This window comes from Thamnophis elegans, chromosome 3, assembly GCF_009769535.1.
Source record: "Thamnophis elegans isolate rThaEle1 chromosome 3, rThaEle1.pri, whole genome shotgun sequence".
Taxonomy (NCBI): domain Eukaryota; kingdom Metazoa; phylum Chordata; class Lepidosauria; order Squamata; family Colubridae; genus Thamnophis; species Thamnophis elegans.
The window spans coordinates 38,541,277-38,564,731 of NC_045543.1; the positions used below are offsets into that span (position 1 = coordinate 38,541,277).

The window sequence follows — 23,455 nt, forward strand, 5'->3', positions numbered from 1 at the left end:
TAAACCACCACCACAGCAAACACACACCAGGAAGAACGCTGTTTTGGCCATTTCCTGGAATGCTATTATAAGAGAAGGCAATGTAATTTCAGGGGGAGGGGGGGCATGCCATAAAACCAAGATTCTAACAGCACTACTGCCCTGACTTCACAGAAGTTATGAACAACCAAGTTTTTCTCCCTTGATGAACATGCCAAGTAAATTGATTCTGGTTGGAACGGGTGGTCCTGATCTGGGGCCAAGCTGTGAAGGGCGTGATAGTTCAAAACCAGCTATTGGAATTACAGTATGCCTGGAAACATATTGGCAATCTATTCCAGCTCACAGCACAAGTGTTAGGTGTGTTGAAAGAAATGTCCTTCTGGGTTCGGCTCCAAGTGGGGAAAAAGACACTGGAGACATGGAGGCTGCTTGGAAAGATGTTTATTGATGGAGAGGACCACATGGCTTGAGTCCTGAACAGAAAAGGTGATCACATGCTTCAATGCTGGTGGAGAAAAGAGAAGGAAGGACTGAGATGCTGAGTCCCTGGTTTTATGCCCTCTCTGGCCTTTGATCTTGAGCTTGTATTCTGATTGGTTGTCAGACTCCCAAGGAGCCATGCAGGGGAAACTCTCTAGGCTGTATTTTGAATCCAGGTTTGGTTGAGTTCTCAGATGCCATGTGGCAAGTTGGGTAAAGGGCCAATATTATCATCCCCGTGGAGCTGAAGGGGAGAACTCTTTATTATGTAAAGTAGACCAGTTGGCCTTCTTAATGGCCCATTGACAAAGTGGGAATGGGCAGGAAGCTACAGGGAGCTATTCTGTCTTTTAAAACATGTTTCTTCCTTTTCACATCCAGAGAAATATTCTGCCTTTTCAATATTTCCTAGGATATTTCATTTTTCTGGGAGAGGGTTGGGTGATAACTTTGTACAGGAGCTTTTTGTATGTCAAACCCACCAAGAATGTTATCACGTTCTACACCAAGAGCGTTTTGAGTGATTTTCCAGGCAACCCCAATAGATCACGTAGGTAGCATGAACTACTGTTGTGAGGCAAAATATAGAAGCTAATAGCTAGTGCTATCAATCAAAAACTCTCGAGCACACCCCAAGCATCTTTTGTGACTCTTGAAACCCCTTCAAAGCATAGTATTTGAAAATCAATAGTCACGTACAACTACTTTGAAGTTGGAAATAGAAAAAGCTATTGTTTGATAAATGGAGGAAAGAAGTATGGAGGTAATCTTAATTGCAAGATATGTTAATATTTACTGACAAACCTGAGTCTTTCATATAGAGATTAAACAAAATAAATTGAACCTTTAGCAGTCCTTTCTGACCATAAAATTAGTTGGACTGAATCTGAACTGAGCACTCTCTTTCAGCCCATCCCACCTCACAGGGTTGTTGTTTACTATATCTCTTATACACTCAAACATGTTTCCTCTGTAGACTGCCATTTTTCCTCCTTGGAATTGCTGTCATTATATTTCAATATCTGCTGAACAAGGTACGATCAGGAGAGAACTGAACTATATAAATACCCAGCTCTGAGGCCAGTGTATTTTCCAATTTCCTGACAGAGATCAGAACAAGCCAGTAGAAAATTCCTATGTAAGGCTTCTAGCAAATATATAACTCTCCTCCATCAGAATAGTGCCAGGGATTAATAGTTTCCCCTAACCTAAAACTGGCAGATTTTGGAAGGGGAGGGGGGCGAGAATGCTTTAGTTGTTATGAGTACATCTATAAGCATATGTTCCCACATAAGCTCTCATCCATACAACTATTCTTACAAACAGTCCCAGCTGAATCCTTACTCAGACTGGGTTAACACATTGCAATAAGTGTATTTAACTATTGCTTATTCAACAAACCAGAATTGTCTGGATTTATTCAATGTAATAAGCTACAAACTATAATTTGCAAGTCATGAGGCAGGGTTTACATAAAGTTATATGCAAATCGGAATCAAATACATTTGTTTTCCCAAAAATACGACCTACCATGAAAACAAGTCCTGGCCCAATTTTTACGCTTGAGCATAAAATAAGCCCTACCCACAAAATAAGGCCTAGTTAAGGCCCACCATCTGGTTGTGGGAGGTGGAGCAAGGCAAAGGAATAAAAGCTGCCCTACATGTTCTCTGCGAGCTGCACTGGCTCCCTATCGGTCTCCGAACGCGCTTCAAGGTGCTGGTTATCACCTTTAAAGCCCTACATGGCCTAGGACCCGGATATCTGCAAGACCGTCTCCTGCCACATACCTCCCAACGGCCGATAAGATCTCACAGGATGGGCCTTCTCCGAGTGCCGTCGACTGGACAATGCCGGCTGGCGACTCCTCGGGGGAGGGCCTTCTCTGTAGCTGCTCCGACCCTATGGAACCATCTACCCCCAGAGATCCGGACCCTTCCCACTCTCTCAGCCTTCCGAAAGGCCACTAAAACCTGGCTATTCCGGCAGGCCTGGGGCTGTTGACCTCATGAATGAGGTCCAGCCCCGCCTACATTGAGTGCATGATGTGTCTCTTTTAAATCTGTTTCTTCTTCTCTACTTTTAATTTTTTTTTTTTTTTTTAGAATTGTATTTTGTAAGCCGCCCAGAGTCCTTCGGGATTGGGCGGCATATAAATTCATTCAATTTCAATTTCAACGGCTTACCTGAGTGCATTCATGCAAAACCCTAACCCTATCCTACCCCACCCCACTGCAGGGCAGCCACATCCCTTCACTAACCTGCAGGTTAAAATTTCAATGAGACCTTCCAACTACGCGAGATCTTTTTTTGTGTGTGAGAAGTTGGAAGGTCTGGTTGAACTTTTTTTTTTTACCATAGTTCCACAAACTACTCTTGTTGCCCTGCATGCAGCGGCAGAGAATGGAGCTGGAAAGGACGTTAGTGTGGAGATGTGGCTGCCCTGTGGTGAGGTGAGGGTTTGGCAAGGGTGGCCTGGCTGAAGGGCAGTGTGGGGTGCGTGGGGCAGCTTCGTCCTCCACCCACCCACCCCGCCTGACTTTGTGATGCCACATCGGTGCATCGCTCAGCCTCCTGCTCCGTTGTGGCGGCAAGCAAGGAGAAGAAGTGGTGAATGAAGATGAATGAAGTGAGGCAGTGGGTGTGTGTGGAAGATGAAACAGTGCAAGCCGCCGTGGAAAGCATGGCTGATGCTGCCACCATGAGGTGAGGTGAGAGAGTAAGAACGATCTGATCAAAACTCTCTATGTATGTGAGTGTGTGTGTGAGAGAGAGCACACCGCCGTCAGCCTTAGTATAACTCTCTGAGGTTGGATCGGATCTCTCTCTCTCTCACACACACACATACACACACACACACATACATTGGATCGGATTGCTCTCTTTCTTGCTCGTTGCGGCAGCGGCAGTGCTTCAGTGGTGGCTAGTGGGGCACTTCTCACTCAGCTGTTTTCCCTCTTTTTTCTCCCCACTCCCCCTTCTCCTTTAGATAAAAGCTTATCTTTTTGTCTGTCCACTGCAGCACAATGCCTAGGATTTACTTTGACAGCGGTGGGGTTTGGGGAGGATGCTCAATCCCCGTTCATGGTGTAACCACAGACCACAAAAGTAGGGAAGGCGGAAGGCAATCCCGCTCCCCAGACCAGCCTGGTAAGGGTGGGGTGGGAGTACAAGTGATGCCGAAAGCAGATGAAGTGTGGCACTGAAGTTTTGACTGCTGAGCAGGACCCAGAAACTTCTTCTTTCTCTCTTCCAGAGCAAATGTCCTCTGTGTAATCAAGGCCTGGAAGATTGAAACAATGCTTTTGGTGCCACCCCCACCCGGCTGGTCTTGGTGAGAGAGATTGCCTTTTGCTTTCCCCATTGCTGTGGTGGAGGTGGGAAATCAAGCGATGCCGAAAACAGAGTGGTGTTTAAGCCCTGGAAGATACGGTACTTTAAAGGCACAGCATTGCCTGCAATTCTCATTAATCATTGCTTCTAAGCATGCGCTTCCCACAATCTTCCAGGACTTCAACGCCACACTTCCAGCTGTCTTCAGCATTGCTCAGTTCCCCACCCAACCCCCGATAGGCTGATATGGTGGCTGGGATTGCCTTCCACCTTCCACACCATGGTAGTCTGCAGCCATGCCACAAATGGAGTTTGACCAGCCCCACCACTGTCAAAGTAGATCCTGGGCACTGTGCTACAATGGGCAGACAAAAAGTGGAGCGAGGGAAGGAAGAGGAGGAGCGGGCAGAAGGAAGAGGAAAAGTGGGGCATCCTGATTGGTCAGGCACTGAAGAGCCGCCACTGCCGTTGCAGTGAGAGGGAGAAAGAGAGCAGATCATTCTCTTGTTCTCTCACCTCACAGTGGTGGCACCAACTATGCTCTCCATGGCAGCCTGCAGCTGATCTGAAGTGCACAGGGCGGTGCCCTTTGGGCGCCTGCCTCCCTTTACTTCCTGCTGCAGTCTGCTTCCGTGTGGTTGCTGCCTCCTGTGTGTGCGTGGGGAGGTGGAACACCTGGCCAGGCTAGGCCAGGCCTGGTGATTAAAAAAAGACATCCCCCGAAAATAAGCCCAAATGCTTATTTTGGGGCACAAAAGAAAATAAGACTGGGTCTTAATTTCAGGGAAAGACAGCATTGCAATCCAAGTGTTTTGTAAATCCCTTCCCCATCTCCCTCTCGGTGGCTGGCTGGAGACCGTTAAGCTAAGTGGTGTGTTTTTTTTAAAGTAACGGCAGTCGGAGAGTTCTGCAATTCCCCCACCCCACCCCATTTTGGATTTTGCTGGGGAGGCTTGTGCTGACCAGGGCAGTATTTTTTTAAAAAAAGTTTTAAATCTAAATTGCCTCCAGAAGTTGTGGGTGCCACATCACTGGAGGCTTTTAAGAAGAGACTGTACAGGCATTTATCAGCAATACTCTTGTGACAGCAGTGGGTTAGACTAGATGACCTCAAGATCCCTTCCATTTCTGTTACTATTGCAAGCCAAGAGTTCTATAAATATCCCTCCCCCATCTCCCTCAATGCCTGGCTGGAGATTCTTAAGCTACCTGGGAGCCTGCCTTTCCCAGGATCTATGAGCACTCTTAATAAAAGTGCCACAAAACCATTAAGAATAAGAGCTTCAGGCAGCCAAGTCCCTTGTAAAAACAGCAAATTGTAATTATTAATAAATAACACATAAAGCATCCTCAAGACTGTGAAATGCATGCTAAGATGGTGCTGAGATGAGAATCATTTTGCAATGTCTTGTACCAATGTCTTGTATAGGAGCCTAAAGAGGAAGGGAGGTGCAGTGACTCATTTTCTAATTAAGAGGAGCGTCTCCAAAAGTCTTTGTTCCACTGCCTGCAGCAATCGTCTTGTTTGGTATAATAAGCCAGCATTATTATTTGTTGTAGTCTGTATCTTAGTAAGGGTAGTTTCTACTTTATTTGCTAAGTCCAGGGTTTCTGAAATTAATGAGACATCAATGTCGGTACTGCTGGCAACCTTGGAATTATCCAAATCTTTTCAGAATTATCCAATTTGCTAGAAAGTTGGCAAGATTTTTAATGCAATAAAACACATACAGTACAGTGGAGTAATAGATTGACAAAAGAGACAAGTCTTCTTGTAGGTAATTTGTTGGAAATGGATTCATAACAGACCAAGTCAATATTATGTAGAGAATATGAAAACATTGAAATAAGGACTGAAGTATGGCTTGTTTTTCTGCAACACTGATGATGAGGGAGGAACTGGAGTGGAAGGGAGATAAACTGTATGTTCCAGCCAGCCAGAGAGCCACAACATAATGCTGGCTGGTCACTTCGTGTTTGTAAAGACCCTTCGCTTGGCAAAAAGACAGTTCTGGTGACTTATGATGAAGGAAGACATGGAAAACTATATAAACAGCTGCCCAGCGTATGCATCCATGAAGCAAGCCAGGGAAGACTCCTGGGTTGTTTACAGCTGGTGGCCAACCCCAGAAGACCATGGGAGGAAATCGCCATGGATTTCATTTAGTGGAATTCCTGGAGAGTAATGGAGTATCGTAATTTGGACTGTGGTTGACTTGTTTTCAAAACAAGCACACTTCGTGTGTCTGAAACTTCCCTCAGACTGGAGTCTGGCCAAAACGTTTGTGCAACACGGCTACCAGCTGCAAGGAATCCCAATGTATATAATTTCAGACAGTTTTCAGTAAAATTCTGGCAGGAGTTCCTAAAAGCAAATAGGGTCAAGCTCAGGGACTTAGTTCGGGGTTCCATCCAAGCACCAACGGCAGAATGAACTAATGCAATAGTGGAGTAATATCTATGTTGCTACGTAAACTACCAGCAAACCAACTGGACAGAGCTCCTACCTTTCACAGAAGTTCTTATAATAATTTGGTGTGTAATAGCACTGGATTCGCCCCTTTTAAAATGACCACAGGATTTGAGTTTGTATCAAAGCCAGAATTTTGGAGGGAATCCCCAGCCTCAGTAATGATAGCTAAACGGATGGATACCTTGAAAGCTGCTTTTGGAAATATGCAGAAAGCCCTGAATAAAACCAGGGGGTTACAAAAGAAACAGGAAGATCAGAAGAGAGCCCACTAGAAGGAGTTCAGGATTAGGGAGAAAGTATATTTGTCTACTAAATACTTGAAGCTGAACCAACCTTGTAAAGAAATTGGGTTCCACCAATTGTTCAAATTATAAATTCAGTTACAGTGGAATTGCATTTATCTAAAAGACGAGTTCACCCAGTATTCCACCATAGGTTATTGAAGCCCTTCCAAGGCTGCATGTTAAGGCCAGTTGAGGAGAAGCCTCCGCCTCCCGTGTTGCGGGGGGGGGGGAGAGGGGGGGAAACATTATGAGATAAAGAAGATACTGGACGTAAAGTATTTTAAGGGGAAATTACACTGGAAGGGATATCCCTCAGCTAATGCTGAGTGGATAGGTTCCCACAATGTTAGCACAGTCAAGTTAATAAAAAGGTTCCATGCAAAATATCCTCAGTGACTGAAAAGGTTAGTGAAAGCTAAATGACAATAATTAATCTATATTTAATTTTTTCTGGTGCCTTTTCCTTCAGGGGGCCAGAATGTCAAAATTGAACCACTTTGCTTCATTCAAACCTTAATGCGTTTCAACTTGCCAATGAACTGGGGGGCGGGAAGGGGGAAATGGAATGTGGCGAATGTATGCAGAGATCGTCAGAGCATGGAAGCCAAAGTCACAATTGCAGGTGCTTGAGAAAGAGATGGACAAAAGAACACCTCACAATTGGACAACATGATCACCCAGGGGTGATGAGAAGGGGAAGCTATTGTTTAACTAGGAAAGCATTTGCACGGTAAAGCCAGAGCTGCTTTTGTTTCTTCAGTACCAGTATAGTGTCTCCAATGAAGTTTTACTTTTGGGAATTCAAATCTCCTGAGAGTGTTTTCTTGTTTTGGGTTCACTAGTTGGACAGTTTTATTTTTATTTTCTTCTGGAGGCTCCTCTTAAGGCTCTTTACTGTTAATTATTTGAGGTAGACTGAATCAGGAAACAAACTGCCCAAGAATGGTAGTATTCTACTATATCCATGATGGCAAACCTAGAGCCCTCTCTGCGGGCATATGAGCTGTCACCCCAGCTCAGCTCCACCGTGCATGCATACACAACTCCTGTTAGCCAGCTAATTTTCAGGTCTCTGCTGCACAAGCGTGGGGGGCGGGGCACATGCGGAAAATGTGTGCACATACGTGGTCCGGGTGAGGCGGTTGCGTGTGCACAGGGGCAAAGGCAGCACAGGGGGGTGCTTTTGGTCCCAGGAGGCTGCATGGAGGCCTGCTAGGCCCAAAATGGGGTAGAGGTTGGCGCATGCGCACGGAGGTGGGGCAGTGGTATCACACGCACATTACATTATGGATGCAGGCACACACCACATGTGCTTTTGGCACGCGATGACAAAAAGGTTAGGCATCACTGTACTATACAGATATTGGCTAAAGTCACAGAAACCTGAAAGCCTCACTGTGTTTTCCCCTTTCTCTCTGTTTCTTACAGCCCAGGGAACTAAGGAGGATCTTTTTAATGTTTTCTACATTGCTCAGCATTAAAACATTTTTTGTATGTCACCACAGTTTCTCCAAAGTTGTTTCTGTGACCTTCCTCATTTTCACACATTATAAAAGTCATTTTTATTTTTATTAAAACTACTCTACATTTTCTCACCCTCCTTTAATCTCAATATTTTTCTGCAATCTTTGATTGCATTCTTTGCTATTATTTTTTCTCTGCATAAAAATTATTTAGGTAATCCTCGACTTATAACCCTTTATTTAGTGACCATTTGAAGTTATAATGACACTGAAAAAATGTGACATGATCACTTTTCATGCTTATGAATCATTATGGAATCAAAATTCAAACGCTTGGCAACAGGCTTATATTTATGATGATTGCAGTGTCCCAAGGTCATGGGATCACCTTTTTACAACCTTATGACAAGCAATGTCAATGGGCAAGTCATTTTCACTTAACAATCTGTTACTACTTTAACAACTACCGTGACTCACTTAGCAACTGTGGCAAGAAAGTCACTTAACAATTGTCATACCTAGCAACAGAAATGTTAGGTTCAATTGTGGTCATAAGTCAAGAACCACCTGTATCTTTCATACTTGTTTTTTATAGTAATCCTCCTTCTCAAGTATCCTGTCACATTTTCCATTAGAATAACACTTTTGTGGCACTTCGTTTTTGTCTTTTCTAAGCAGTATTCAAGTCCTGATTCTTTAACATTTCATTTTCATTTATTCTGTTAGATTAATCTGTCTTCTTATGCTTTTCCTACAGAATTTTTTTTCTGCAGTTGCTCTACTTCTATTTCTTCCCACAAGATCCACTACTGACACAAGTAAATAATGATCAGTACTGAGTTCAGAATCTTTCGTCATCCTTATATCTTGTGTTTTTTTGTGTTTTTAGACTTATCATTTTTTAAATTTGTCAATTCCTGCTAGAATTATATTCATTTCTCTTCCATATAGTATGTATGTACACTTTAAAAAATATTCCAAAATGATTATGCTTTTTCTAAACATGCCAATAGTCACTATTCTCATTCATTCTAGTATTTTCAATAGCCTGGTCTTTTCCCCTGGTTCTCTTTTCTTTGTTCTCTCTATACCTATTCCTGTTCCACCTAACAATAACAAAAAACTCCATTTTTTTTCTAAAATGTTGCACAATTTCCCTTAAAATTCATTCTGGCTCTTTCATTACTGCCATTAATTGAACTGTAACATATTTATGAATTCCTCCTTCCATAAACACTAACACCCCATATGAAATCAATTCATGTTTCCTGACATACATTTTAGCCTTTACATTCATAATTAAGCCTATATCTTCACTTTCCTGTATGTATTCTTCACACCATTAGTTCAGACCATCTTTATTTAGGCTTATTAAATCTTTCCTGCTTTTTGTTTCATTTTAGAAAATATTTTTGTTCAATTTTAAGGCACTGCAGTTTTCTTAACAACACACACAGACAGGTACACAGACACACAAAGTATAACTTTGATAAAATAAGCAAAAGCTTAAAAAGGAAAAAATTGAAAAAGAACAAAAGAACTAAAAACCAAAGAACAAAGAAAAAACACAAACATCAGTTATTCTGATTTCTAAATTCCACTGCCATTGCATAGTTTCAGATATTTGATTTTGTATTAATACAAATTGTTACTATTCAATTTCTAAATAATTAATTGAACTTAGACAATGTTGAACCAAACATGGGCATTCCTTCACTATAAAGCCAGTTAAAAAAGATTGAGATGAATATCGATAACCTTTTTAAATACATTTTCAGAAGGGCCCAATAAATCTGAAAAAAACTTGGCTAAATTTATAAATCTTATGAAATGTTTCTTATAATTCTTAAAATCTTTAAAAACCAAATGATATAATTTTTCTTCCAATATATTATTGAAGTTAAACACTGAGCAATGCAGGATATTCCAATTCATTATACCAAATTGCTAGTATAGTGTCCAAAATTATTTTTGTATATTTAAAAAAAATATGATACTAATAAATTATGTTTTCAGTGTTCAGTGAATTCTTTTTCAAACACAGTCTGTACCTCTGGGGTTTTAGAAAACATTGTGGCCAAATGGTGGGCATACCAAAGTGCATATATTATTATTCAGCATTTATAAATTTTATTTATTTATTCAACTTAGAAGTCAACTGATCCATCCAATTTTCCAGAAATATTGTCACTTATCAAGTGACCAAGAGTAAGAATTCCTTTTTTGCTTGTTTTTAAAATTACCTCAAAATGTTATAAGAATTATCAACAGTTTTTAATATTCTGCTCAATAAAGCTGGAAAATTGATTATATACCAACTATTGTTAGGATCAAGTGAAGCTTGTGTTGCCCAGGCCCCGGTGGTAGCTGCGCTCCTTGTGGTTATGTGACTTGGCAATGGCTTGGTCTGGTGTTCATAGGCTAGGGCGATACAAGTTCTGAGCCAGCGACCGATGGTAGAAGAGGTGACTTTGCAGCCCATCGAGGCAGGCTGAAAGGAGATGAAGAGTGCTTCGGATCTCCTAAAGGAGGCTGTCTCTTTGATATATCTCTTCAGATCTCTTCAGACATGCAGGGTATGCCAACGTCGTTCCCTGGGATGTTGCGGTTTTGGGCAAAAGTCCGGCAATATAAGCTCCTGGGCCCGATGGAACCAGGAATTGATTTGGGGGAAAAATGAAGGGTCCAGATGGAGGACGACCCTGTCAGGGTGAATGATGCATAAATCCTTCCTGACTGATAGGGCTGCCAGCTCCGATATCCTCCTAGCCGATGTAGTGGCTATGAGGAAGACTGTCTTAAACATTAGATATCTGAGGCTAGAGGTGCAGATTGGCTCGAAGGGAGCGCAGGTAAGGACCCGGAGTACAATGGAAAGCTCCTAAGATGGAAAGTGATGGATGACCAGGGGGCGGAGATTGGTGGCTCCCTTCAGGAAGCTACACACCTTGGGATGCTGACTGAGAGAAATGTCCTGCTGACTGCTGCGACGTCCAAGCGGACCCAGAACACCGCGGCGAAGAAAGGAAGGGGAGGAAAGGAAAAAAAGGCCTTTAAAAGTCTCCCCACCTCCCCAAAGCAAAATACAAGGGGAAAAAAAATCATACAAAAATTAAACTATGAATAAAAACTATACCGCTAAGAAATAGAAAGGAAATAGTGGATATTAAAAGAGAGTCTTATGTGGTCAAGAACTGCTGGAGCTTCTTTGACTACGTCTACCGGGCAATAGACTGAATTGAAAAACTGGCTAGAGCAAGCAATAGTGAGCGTGGCCAAAGAAATTCAATTCAGTTCTTGGGCAGAAGGCAGAATTTAACTGCATAGCCCTTAAAACCTGGCTGTTCCGACAGGCCTGGGGCTAAAGAGCTGTTGCCCCCGTCTCAAATGGTATGACTGTTGTGTGTTTTAAATTATGCATTGTTATGTGTCGTTTTTTAATTTTTTGTCTGTATCCCCCTTCCCTGGTTTGAGTTGTGAGCCGCCCTGAGTCCCCTTCGGGGGAAAAGGGCGGCATATAAATATAATAAACAAACAAACAAACAAACCTATGCTTGGACTCTCCAAGCAGCGCTCAGGAGAATGTGTGAACTTAGTCATAGATGTATAGCTTAATATTTTCTCTTATATGTTTTACATACATAAGAGAGATACCACTAGTTGTATTTGTATTTGTATTTAAGTTTATTTATATGCCGCCCTTTTCCCTGGGGGGACTCAGGGCGGCTTACAACTTAAAAAGGGGGGGGGGGACAAACTTATAACATATAGAACAATGCATCATTAAAACACAACATTCATACCATTCGGGCGGGTTGCAATCTTTAGCCCCAGGCCTGACGGGATAGCCAGTTTTTAAGGGCTGTGCGGAAGGTCTGGAGGGTGGTGAGGGTACGAATCTCCACGGGGAGATCGTTCCATAGGGTCGGAGCTGCCACCGAGAAGGCTCTCCTCCGCGTGGTTGCCAGTCGACATTGACCGGCGGATGGAACTAGGAGGAGGCCTAATCGGTGAGATCTAATTGGTCGAATGGAGGTGATTCCTTCTTCACTGGAAACCTGTTAGTTGCTACAAAAGATTTCCCCCCAATATTATACGTGAGTTGAAGTTTAAAAGAAAAAGTGTCATACAACATCTTTCAGGGGTAAGAATCCTGAAAATACTGAAATGCAAACAAATGATAAAATATAAATTAGAGTAATACCTTTGTGGCACTTAATACAGCAATGAGTGCCATTTGGATGAGGATAGTACCCAACTTGGCACTGAATAGCTCTTCTCTCTCTTCCATTCGAGTGAATGAAGGTATTCTTCTCTGCTAAAACCCCATGGTTTTGCATGCGCTCAGAAATGAGCGGTAGTGCCAAGGATTCCCCAATTCTTATCTGAATCAGGATTAAATTTACCTGTGAAGAATAGCAGTGCAAATAAGACAATTTTCATCAAAGGCTGATGATCTAATCGTTTAGACCCTCCACAAAGACATATTATTTAAGGCAATGGATTCTAGAATACATATTATCAAAGTGAGAGTAATAATATTATTCAGATTGTTGATCATTCAGTTAAGGGATGGAGCATTATAAAAAGGACAATTAAAAAATAAGCAGCCATTTTACATTTCATTCTTTTTTGTTGAATTGCACAGGATTCTCCATTTTCCAACAGGCAAATCTGGTTACTCCATTGTAACAATTAGCATATAAGCTATTCTGACTGACCAGTACAAATTAAATTCAATTTGGAAAAAAGGGACTATTAAACCTAGAACACTCCTCTAATTAATATGTCTTAATATTCTATAATTAACCCAATGTAACAAAAAGGGAATCTATCAGCACTACACAACAAAATATGAGCAACTGTCCTGCAGGTTGTATGATGCCCCAGGCTGCAAAAGTATCATCTGTGGAGGAATAGGAAAATCAATTACAGTAAGTCTCGTGTGAACCAGGGCAAGAGCACTAGGATCGTAAATTTTATAAAAACACTTCCTCATCTGTTTTATTTATATGGGTTTTCAGTTCATATCCAATAAGGTAATTAAATTCATATGTGGCTCATAATAAACCATGATTTAACCCAAGTTTTGTTGAATTAGTCCACACAGCATATTAAATCCAAAGTAAAAGAACCAAATTACTATTTAGCATGATACAGGTAGTTCTCAACTTACAATTCATTTAGTGATAATTGCACTGAAAAAAGTGACTTATAACCATTTTTTACACTTACGGCCACTGAGGCATCCTCACAGTCATGTGATCAAAATTCAGACACTTGGCACCTGACTCATATTTATGACAGATGCAGTGTCCCATGGTCATGTGACCATCTTTTGCAACCTTCTGACAAGCAGTCAATGGGAAAGCCAGATTCACTTAACAACTATGTTACTAACTTAATAACTGCAGTGATTCACTTTACAACTCTGACAAATAAGGTTGTAAAATGGGACAAAACTCATTTAACAAATATCTCAGTAACAGAAATGTTGGACAATTGTCGTAAGTCACACACTACCTATACATAAACCACTCAACTTCTTATTTTCTTCTAGTCAAGGAAACATTGATTTTAGTAAGCATATTATTTGCTCTGAAAATAGCATATACAGCTATGCTTATAACAATATCCAACTGGAAAGTTAAAATAACATTCTCATATACATACATACCAGTGACGTGCAGTCAGGGGAGGCAGAGCCTCACCACTGTCATCATGAAAAGAAAAAAAATGTAAAAGGAAAAAGGCTGAGGTAGTTGCTGCCAGAGTCACAGTGGATGACTCTGCTTAGTGCTTAACTGTTTAAAAAAGCCTCTTAAAAAAGTGCCCTCTACAGGGGGAGGTGGGAGAACCACGTGCCTCATTTAGTCTGACTTTATGATCACTCGAGCAGAGTTAAGCAAGGGTTAAAAGCCGAAAAATTCCTTATGTAGATGAGGCACGTGGTTCTCTCACCTCCTCCTATAGAGGGCGTTTTTTTAGAGGCTTTTTTAAACAGTTAAGCACTAAGCAGAGTCATCCCAAAAAAATTTTTTTTTGTCAAAAGGTCACCCTAGGACACTGAAACCAGCATAAATACGAATCTGTTGCCAAACAAAATTTTGATCACGTGACCATGAGGATGCTGCAACGGTCGCTAAGTGTGAAAAATGGTCGCAACGGTCGCTAAGTGTGAAAAATGGTCATCAGTCACTTTTTTCAATGCCATTGTAACTTTGGTCACTAAATGTTTTCCCCCTCCTCGAGACTCCTCACTTCTTCCTTCATTCCTCTTGCTTATCTACCGTCACCTTATCTGTCTTCTGCTCTTTCCCTCTCTTCCTTCCTTTCTCCTTCCATCCTCTCTTCTTTCCTCACTCACTCCCTTCCTCCTTTTTTCTCTTCCTTCCTCCTTCCATTCTTTCAGCTTCATTTCTTTTGCCTATCTACCTTCTCTGTCTTTCTGCTCTTTCCATTTCTCTCTTCCTCTTCGCTTCTGTTCCTTCCTCCTTCCCTCCTTTCCTATTTCTTCCTTCTTCCTTCCTTCTGCCTATCTACCTTCACCTTCTCTGTTTTTCTGCTCTCTCCCTGTCTTCCCCTTTCCTCCCTCCCTCCCTTCTTTCCTTTCTAGTTCCATCTTTTCTTCTTTCCTCTCTCCCTCCCTTTTTCTTTTTTCCTTCCTTCCTCTTTCCTCTTGCCTATCAACTTCATCCTCTTTGTCTTTCTGCTCTTTCCCTCTCTTCCCCTTTTCTTCCTACCTCCTTCCCTCTTTTCTCCCTCCCTTCTTCTTTTTCTTCTTTTTTTCTTCCATCTTCCTCCTTCTCCTTCCATTCTTTCTCCTTCCATCCATCTTTTCTCCTTCCATCTTCTCCCCCCTCCCTTCTTCTTTTCCTTCCCCCCTCCCTCCTTCCTTCCTCTCCTTCCCTTTCTCGCACACAGGAAGGGGAGGGGAGGCTTTCTAGTCGCTTTCACAGCATAATTTCTTTATCTAACTTTTAAAAAACAGTGTGCAAATCAAACTTGAGATTTTCGTAACCTGCGAAGCACCAAGTTATTATCTTCTGTTGTTGTTACAAATTCGCAGCTACTCCATTCTTTCCAATAGGGAACTGCATTTCCCAAGATGCCTCAGGTCCTCAAAGTGCTGAAAGCGGTTTTGCAATTGACTCCAGCGAGGCCCGGTAGCCGCCGGCTGGGGTGGCTGTCAAGGCGCTGACAGCGGAGCAGACGCGCCGTTTGTTACTGCTTCCAGCAATCAAGACAGACGAGGGAAGCGGCGGTGGCGGACGTCAGCAGCGACTGTAATGACCGTGCAGGCGAGGTGCGGAGGAAGAACGGAAGGTCCCTCCCGCCCGCGACGACGGCTCCAGCCATGGACGAGCAGGCTGGCTCCGGCGTCTTCTTCAACAACAACAACAACGCGCTGCTCTTGCTGCCACCTCCGGGTGGGAAGCAACCATGCCTTGCAGACTCGCTTCCCACCGCAGCACAGGGGCCGCACAGGCGTGGTTGCTTCCCATCCGGAGGTGGCGGCAAGAGCAGTGCATTGTTGTTGTTGGGGCCAGCCTGCTCATCCATGGCTGGAGCCGTTGTCACGGGCGGGAGGGACCTTCCGTTCTTCCTCCGCACCTCGCCCGAGCAGTCGTTACAGTCGCTGCCGATGTCTGCCTGCTTCTAATTAATATAATTCTCCCTCTCTTTTTCACTTTCTCTCCAGCACACAAACACAAATGCATAGGGCAGCCCACCTCACACACAGGTAACTCCGGGCAGCTTACAACATTATGATGCACGTCTCCCCATAGGAGAGGAGATGGGGAAGCCGGGGGCCCGGAGATCACCTGGGGGATGCCGAGGATGCCTTAACCAATCAAAAGCCGGCGTACCTCGTCATAATGGGGGATGGATTTCTTGCCAGGAAACGCGAGGGTTGGACAACGGCAGAGGCTCGGGTTTGTTTTTTTTCCCAGGAATAAAAGTGAACATAAGACTTCTAAATCCCCAGCAAGAAAAGAAATGCAACTGTAGTGGTCTCTCCCCCCCTTCCTCTAAAGAACAAACGTTATCCTGCCGCAGAAGCGAAGAAATCTCAGATTTTGCCCTTCTGCAACTGCCTCCCTCAGGATCCCGCTCCTCCGCTACAGATGCATCGCGTCCCAACAGCGGAACTTCACAGCCCCAAACCCAGTTTCTGGGTGACCCGTCGAGAGACTAACTGCTTCTTCTCCCCACCCCGAAGACTGTATTTCCCCGCCGCTCCCTCCCCCCGCCCCGCAAAGCTCTCTACAGCCCTTCCAAGCCTACCCAGCACCACGTCCTCCTCTCCAGCAAATCCTACATGCACCCGACGCTCCTCAGTGCACATGTCCCTTGCCGGCTCCGGGAGAGCTTTTTGGAAACGCGCAGCTGCTGCTTCTCTTTCAAACTACACAGCTCCCAAGTCGGGGCATCTCTCCCTCCCCTCGCAGCTCAGGGGCTCCCTTGAAGGGCTCCTGCTGCTGCGGCGGCTCCCCCAGCTAGCGCTCCGTTTTCAGAGATTTTCCAAAGCGCTCACCCTCTTCCCACCCGGCCGTCTCCTTTTAAGCCCCCCCCCAAGTAACCCCTTCCTCAGGCTCTCCGCCAGCACTCTTCAACTTCATCCCCATCACTGCCCGCTCCTCCAGCCCCTAAAAGCGGTGGGGCTGGGGACCGATCCTGAGCTAACCTACGCCATGAAGGCCGCCCCTCCCCGGTACCTTTGGTGCATCCTCCCGTCGCTCCCTCCCCCTGCCCCGCAAAGCTCTCTACAGCCCTTCCGAGCCTACCCAGCACCAAGTCCTCCTCTCCAGCAAATCCTACACGCGCCCGACGCTCCTCAGTCCACACGCTGGCTCCGGGAGAGCTTTTTGGAAACGCGCAGCTGCTGCTTCTCTTTCAAACTACACGGCTCCCAAGTCGGGGCATCTTTCCCTCCCCTCGCAGCTCACGGGCTCCCTTGAAGGGCTCCTGCTGCTGCGGCGGCTCCCCCAGCTAGCACTCTGTTTTCAGAGATTTTCCAAAGAAGGAAACTCATGACTCGCTCGGAGCTCTGCCTTATCCGTCTCCCCACCTCAGCGTGGCCCGTCTCGGTCCAGACCCTCCGCGGCTCCGCCCCCCACTCATCCTTTTCGCAGCCGAGGGAAGGAAAGGGGGGGGAAGGCTTCTGGCGGCTCCCGTGCGGCGACCCCACTGCCATCCGCTCGCGCCTCTTCTTTGGATGCCCAAAGCCTTCCAGCCCACTCAGGGCGAGTCAGCTGCGGTGCAGCCGGTGGTGGGCAGGAAGGTTTTCGGGCAGCTCCTGGGCGGCAGGTGTCTGGGTGGGAAGAGCCGGAGGGGGTGGCGGTGGCATTTTCGCTGCAGAGCAGAGGTGCACAATCACGAACGGACTCCGCGGCAGGAGGAGAGGGTGGGGGGGCAGCGGCAGCCGCCCGCAGAGAAACTCCACGCGGTTCAGGGGCTTCTGCCGGGCGGCGGAAGCCCCGGAAGCGAGAGGAACTTCTCTGCGGGTGGCTGCCCCCTCCCTCTCCTGCCGCGGCGATCCCAAATTTAATTCATTCACTCAGCTGGGGCAGGCGGAAAATTCTCTGCACGAACGGACTCCGCGGCAGGAGGAGAGGGAGGGGGCAGCCGCCCGCGCTTCAGGGGCTTCTGCCGGGCAGCGGGAGCCCCAGAAGCGAGAGGACGTTCTCTGCGGGTGGCTGCCGCTGCGCCCACGCTCTTGGAGGCGGCGATCCCATTCACGAAGAGGCAGGAGGAGAGGTGGGCGCAGCGGCAGCCGCCCGCAGAGAACTTCCACGTGCTTCAGGGGCTTCTGCCGGGCGGCGGGAGCCCCGGAAGCGAGAGGAACTTCTCTGCGGGCGGCTGCCCCCTCCCTCTCCTGCTGCGGCGAGCGGAAAATTCTCTGATTATTAGATAGAATAGATTAGATTACTCACCAGTGAGTAAGCGCAGCTGCAACCCCAAAAGAGGAAAGGAAATGGAGACTTGCGCAGGCGTGCTCAGCTAAGCGGAGTCCAGCCAATCAGTGAGCTGGTTGGGATGGAAAATTTTCAGCACGTGGCGTGCTGAAAATTTCCCATCCCAGCCAGCTCACTGATTGGCTGGAGTCCAGGCCAATCCAATCAGTGAGCGGCAGACTGGGCTGGCTTAAATTTGTAGGTAGGTAGGATAGAGAACAGAACGATGAGCCAGCCCAGCAAGCTAGCAGCTGATGGGCGGGAGTTGCGAGCGCCAAAAAAAGCGTGCTTTTTAAAAAAGCGGGCGGGACGCGGGAAAATGCATTAAAAAGCGGGGGTGTCCCGCCAAAAGCGGGACGTCTGGTCACCTTAACATACATACATACATACATACATACATACATACATACATACATGATACATAGATACATACACACTAGTGCTTAAAAATAAGTGAAAAAGATACAACAGAAAAAATAAATTCAATATATAAGAAATAATATAGGTTACATAGGCCATTTAATCACCGTTTGAAATTAAAACTCTAAAATTTAAAAATTGCACTTTAAAAAAGTGACTTGACTCTTTTTCACACTTATGACTTGCACCATCTCAGAAGCAGAAAACACTGCTGTTCCATACAAAGTTAACAAATATTGTAGCTGAAGTCACTGAGATACATAGAATGAAGACAGATAGAATACAGTATTTGTCTCAGTGCAACATGTTAAAAAATTGTTCTCATCATCTACCAAGTCAATATTTCTGCTTTCATCCAATTTTTCCATATTACCATCTTTTTCTCAATTTTTAATGTTGAATTTCCCCATAAAATAATGTAGCATGGGAAAAGGATGTTTTTATAATGTACGTATCTTTGTGTTTTGTTCCTTTTGTTTTGTTCTATTTGTGTTATTTTAAAAGCAATAATAATTATTTTGAAAAAGTTAAAATAACATTCTAACTGCCAAACCTTGTTCATTTTTTTTCTGGCCAGATAACTTTTTAACTGTCTTTTAGCTGCTGAGATTGTAACAGCCTTCTTTGAGCAATTAACAATTATTAGATTAATTAAAAGTAACAATTAATGAGCTGAAGAAAACATCTGACGCCTACATTGGTCCTCTAGAGAAATAGAAAACATTCCTCTTTCAGGAAGTTTCTTGTATTTTACTGACTTACCACCAGTTTTGAAATTCTTGTGCAATTTAAAGGCTTAATTAAAAAAAAAAAACCCTTTGCTCCCATATGCCAACATAAACAATTTGTTCTGTCTATTCTTAGTAACAATATTAAGTGGAAGATAGGCTTCTATAAGTTGTGTTCTTTTTTCCCTAACTTCTAACTTCCCTGCCAGACTCATACTGTGGGATCTGGGTCAAGTATCTTTCTGTTAAAATGGGAATAAGTGAGTAAAACTGTCAAGAACTCAGTTCTGCTACCAATGGACCTAAAATTGAAGACCCTCCTAAAAACTCCTGGAATTCTCCTCATACAGGTGCAATCATGTTCTGAATACTTTGGGGGGGGGGAGGGGAGGGAAATAGAATCCCACAAACATTTTTTGTAGTAAGTAGAAATAAAAGTATAATGGATGTGCCAGAGGTCACCATTTAAAGAGGCCAAGAAAAGTGGTCTCTTCCAATGCAGTTTTTGAAAAAGTTCAAGCAGCTTATAGAGTTACTTAAAGATATAAAGCAATATAGGACATAGTTTCAATTGCTTTTCTACTTATATTTTGTAATTGTGTTTCTGAACAAATCTCAGCATCAAGGCTTAGAGAGAGGAAACTTAACAATAATAACACAACAGTGTCTGAATTGACTCTAAATATTTCTCAGCATTAGTCAGTAAAATGTTGTAACTAGTATCTAGCATGGGTTTGTTAAAAATAGATCACGCCAAAGTAATCTTATTTCATTATTCGATAAAGTCACTAAATTAGTAGACCAGCAAAATGCTGTGGACATAGTATACTTAGATTTCAGTAAGGCATCTGACAAAGCAGACCACAACTTCTTGGTAAGCTAGAAAAATATGGAATAGGCAACATCACCACCAGATGGATTTGTAGCTGGCTGACAAACCATACTCAACAAGTAATCCTTAATGGTACTAAATCCACATGGAGAAATAAAGCAGTGGGTACCACAAGGTTCTGTCTTACATCCAGTACTCTTCACTATCTTCGTAAATGACTTAGATTAGGGAATAGAAGGGGAACTCATCAAATTTGCAGATGACACTAAACTGGTAGGAATAGCCAACCCTCAGAAGAGAAGCTCAAGATTGAAAAAGATATTGACAACCTTGAACAGTGGGCCCTATCCAACAAAATGAATATTTAGGCAGGAAAAATCAAATGTATAAGTACAGATTAGATGAGACATGGCTCAAAAAAAGTAACTGTGAGAGGGACTTGGAATCTTAGTGGATGATCACTTGATATGAGCCAGCAGAGGTAGCTAAAAAAGCTAATACAATCCTGGGTTGTACAAACAGAGGCATAGAATCAAGATCATGTGAAGTATTAGCACCGCTTTATAAAACTCTAGTAAGACCACACCTGGAATATTGCAACCAATTTTGGTCATCACACTAAGAAAAAGATGTTGAGACTTTGGAAAAAGTTCAGAGAAGAGCAACTAAGATGACCAAAGGCCTGGAGACTAAAACATATAAAGAATGGCTGAAGGATTTGGGTTTGGCTAGTCTAAAAGAAAAGAAGAATTAGGGGTGACATGATAGCGGTATTCCAGTACTTGAGGGACTGCCACAAAGAAGAGGGGGGTCAAATTATTCTCCAGAGTACCAGAGGGCAGACAAGAAGCAATGATTGGAAACTAATCAAAGAGGGAAGCAACCTGGAATTAAGGAGAAACTTCCTAACAGTGAGGACAATTAAACATTTAACCAGCTTGCCTTCAGAAATTGTGGGCCCTCCATTACTGGATGTTTTTAAGAACAGTCTCTAGACTAGGGGTGTCAAACTCATGTTGTCAGTCGTTGTCACGTGACATATCACAACTTTTCCCCCTTCGCTAAATCGGAAGGGAGGGGAGGGGTCAGCACGTGATACATTTGGCCAGTGGGCAGCGAGTTTGACACCCTTGCTCTAGAGCAGTGGTGTCCAAACTTGGGAACTTTAAGACATGTGGACTTCAACTCCCGGAATTCATGGCATGGCTGGCTGGGGGATTCTGGGAGTCGAAGTCCATAAGTCTTAAAGTTCCCAAATTTGGACACCCCTGCTCTAGACGATCACTTATCTGAAATAGTATAGGTTCTCCTCCTTGAGCAGGGGGCTGGACTAGAAAACCTCCAAGGTCCCTTCCAGCTCATTATATTCTATTCTGTTACCTTCAGTTCCATATTTACTTAGAAATTATAACTGGTTTCCCAATTCATGCTAAGAAATAGATACCTATTCAAACTATAATTTGTTGAATAAGACATGATAGGCTCGATTCATACAAAAGAGTAAAGAAGTGTTCAGATGACACTCTAAATTACTTAACTATATTAATCTTTCACACCACCACACTCAACCCTTAGACCAGGTCCTAGTGTTTCTAATTAGTTGGAACTATAATCTGAAGTCAACAGAGAAAATTATTTACTAGATTCCTCCCAGCCTCATGTTTGCAAAAAGCTTTATCTTAGTTTTTTTTCTCATATATCACATCATTTCAACTATCATGTTTTCATGCTTTCTTTTCTTCCATGTCTGTTAGTTTTAAAAAATAAAGGTTTGTTGCAATTATCACTCTTGTATCCTTTATTAATTGCCTCAATTTTTCATTGACTGTCCAAATGGTCATCAAGAGAGTGGCTACTGGCGATGTCTCCCTCCACAAACAGTACTGGGATATGCTTTCTTAGTAACAGCCTCTATTCTTTAATATAGATGGCCCCTATGCTGTTTACATTTTGTAAATGAGTCAAAGCTTTGCTGTTTCTGTATGCATCCATGCAGATACACCAATGGACTACCTTGAGGTAGTTTAAGGAACACCTATGAGATTTTTAAAAAATAAGAATGTGTATGTCACACTTTTTAGTATGATTTTGCTGTATTATATACAGAATCCTTGTTGATAGGATTAACATAGAAATATTTTAAATAAATGTAAAATAGAAATAAGTGCAATTTTTAATCACAATCATGTTTTTTATTTACAGTGTACATATACTTCTCTTTTAACCCCATTTTTGAATTTTTGCTTAGATTAGAAAAGTCCTGATTGTCTCAAGCAATCACCATTTTCATCTCCAACAGTACAATCATGTTTGTCTCTTGGAAAACATTCATTATGTTGTACTTTTTGGCAAGTATGACAGAAGGCAGTTTTATTCAAAGCATGCTCATATGATTGTATTCAAGACTGAATCTCCAAAATGGGTTTGCCTTGAAACCCAATGTATTGCTATCCCTATGCCATCAAACAGGAGGTACATGTATTATTTATTTTATTTCCCCCTTTTTTAATTTTTATAAATAACTCAAGGTGGAGAACATACCTAATACTCTTCTTACAGGTGAAACTCGAAAAATTAGAATATTGTGCAAAAATTCATTTATTTCAGTAATGCAACTTAAAAGGTGAAACTAATATATGAGATAGACTCATTACATGCAAAGCAAGATAGTTCAAGCTGTGATTTGTCATAATTGTGATAATTATGGCTTACAGCTCATGAAAACCCCAAATCCACAATCTCAGAAAATTAGAATATTGTGAAAAGATGCAATATTCTAGGCGCAAAGTGTCCCACTCTAATCAGCTAATTAAACCATAGCACCTGCAAAAGGGTTCCTGAGCCTTTAAATGGTCTCTCAGTCTGGTTCAGTAGGAATCACAATCATGGGAAAGACTGCTGACCTGACAGTTGTGCAGAAAAACATCATTGACACCCTCCATAAGGAGGGAAAGCCTCAAAAGGTAATTGCAAAAGAAGTTGGATGTTCCCAAAGTGCTGTATCAAAGCACATAGAAAGTTATGTGGAAGGGAAAAGTGTGGAAGAAAAAGGTGCACAAGTAGCAGAGATGACCACAGCCTGGCGAGATTGTCAGGAAAAGGCCATTCAAAAGTGTTGGGGACTTTCAGAAGGAGTGGACTGAGGCTGGAGTCAGTGCATCAAGAGTCACCACACAGACGGATCCTGGACATGGGCTTCAAATGTCGTATTCCTCTTGTCAAGCCGCTCCTGAACAACAAACGTCAGAAGTGTCTTATCTGGGCTAAAGAAAAACAGACCTGGTCTGTTGTTCAGTGGTCCAAAGTACTCTTTTCTGATGAGAGCAACTTTTGTATCTCATTTGGAAACCAAGGACCCAGAGTATGGAGGAAGAATGGAGAGGCACACACTGCAAGATGCGTGAAGTCCAGTGTGAAGTTTCCACAGTCTGTGTTGATTTGGGGAGCAATGTCATCTGCTGGTGTTGGTCCACTGTGCTTCATTAAGTCCAGGATCAACAC

General features: G+C 43.3%; 1 protein-coding gene across 1 annotated transcript in view; it reads right to left on the reverse strand.

Annotated features, from left to right (window-relative positions):
* LOC116505829 (tumor necrosis factor receptor superfamily member 1A-like) overlaps nt 1–23,455 on the reverse strand; it is a 48,360-nt gene that overhangs the window by 21,075 nt on the left and 3,830 nt on the right. Inside the window, exon 2 of the mRNA XM_032213251.1 lies at nt 12,220–12,421. Within this exon, the coding sequence (XP_032069142.1) occupies nt 12,220–12,421 (202 nt within the window). The remainder of the gene's footprint in view (nt 1–12,219; nt 12,422–23,455) is intronic.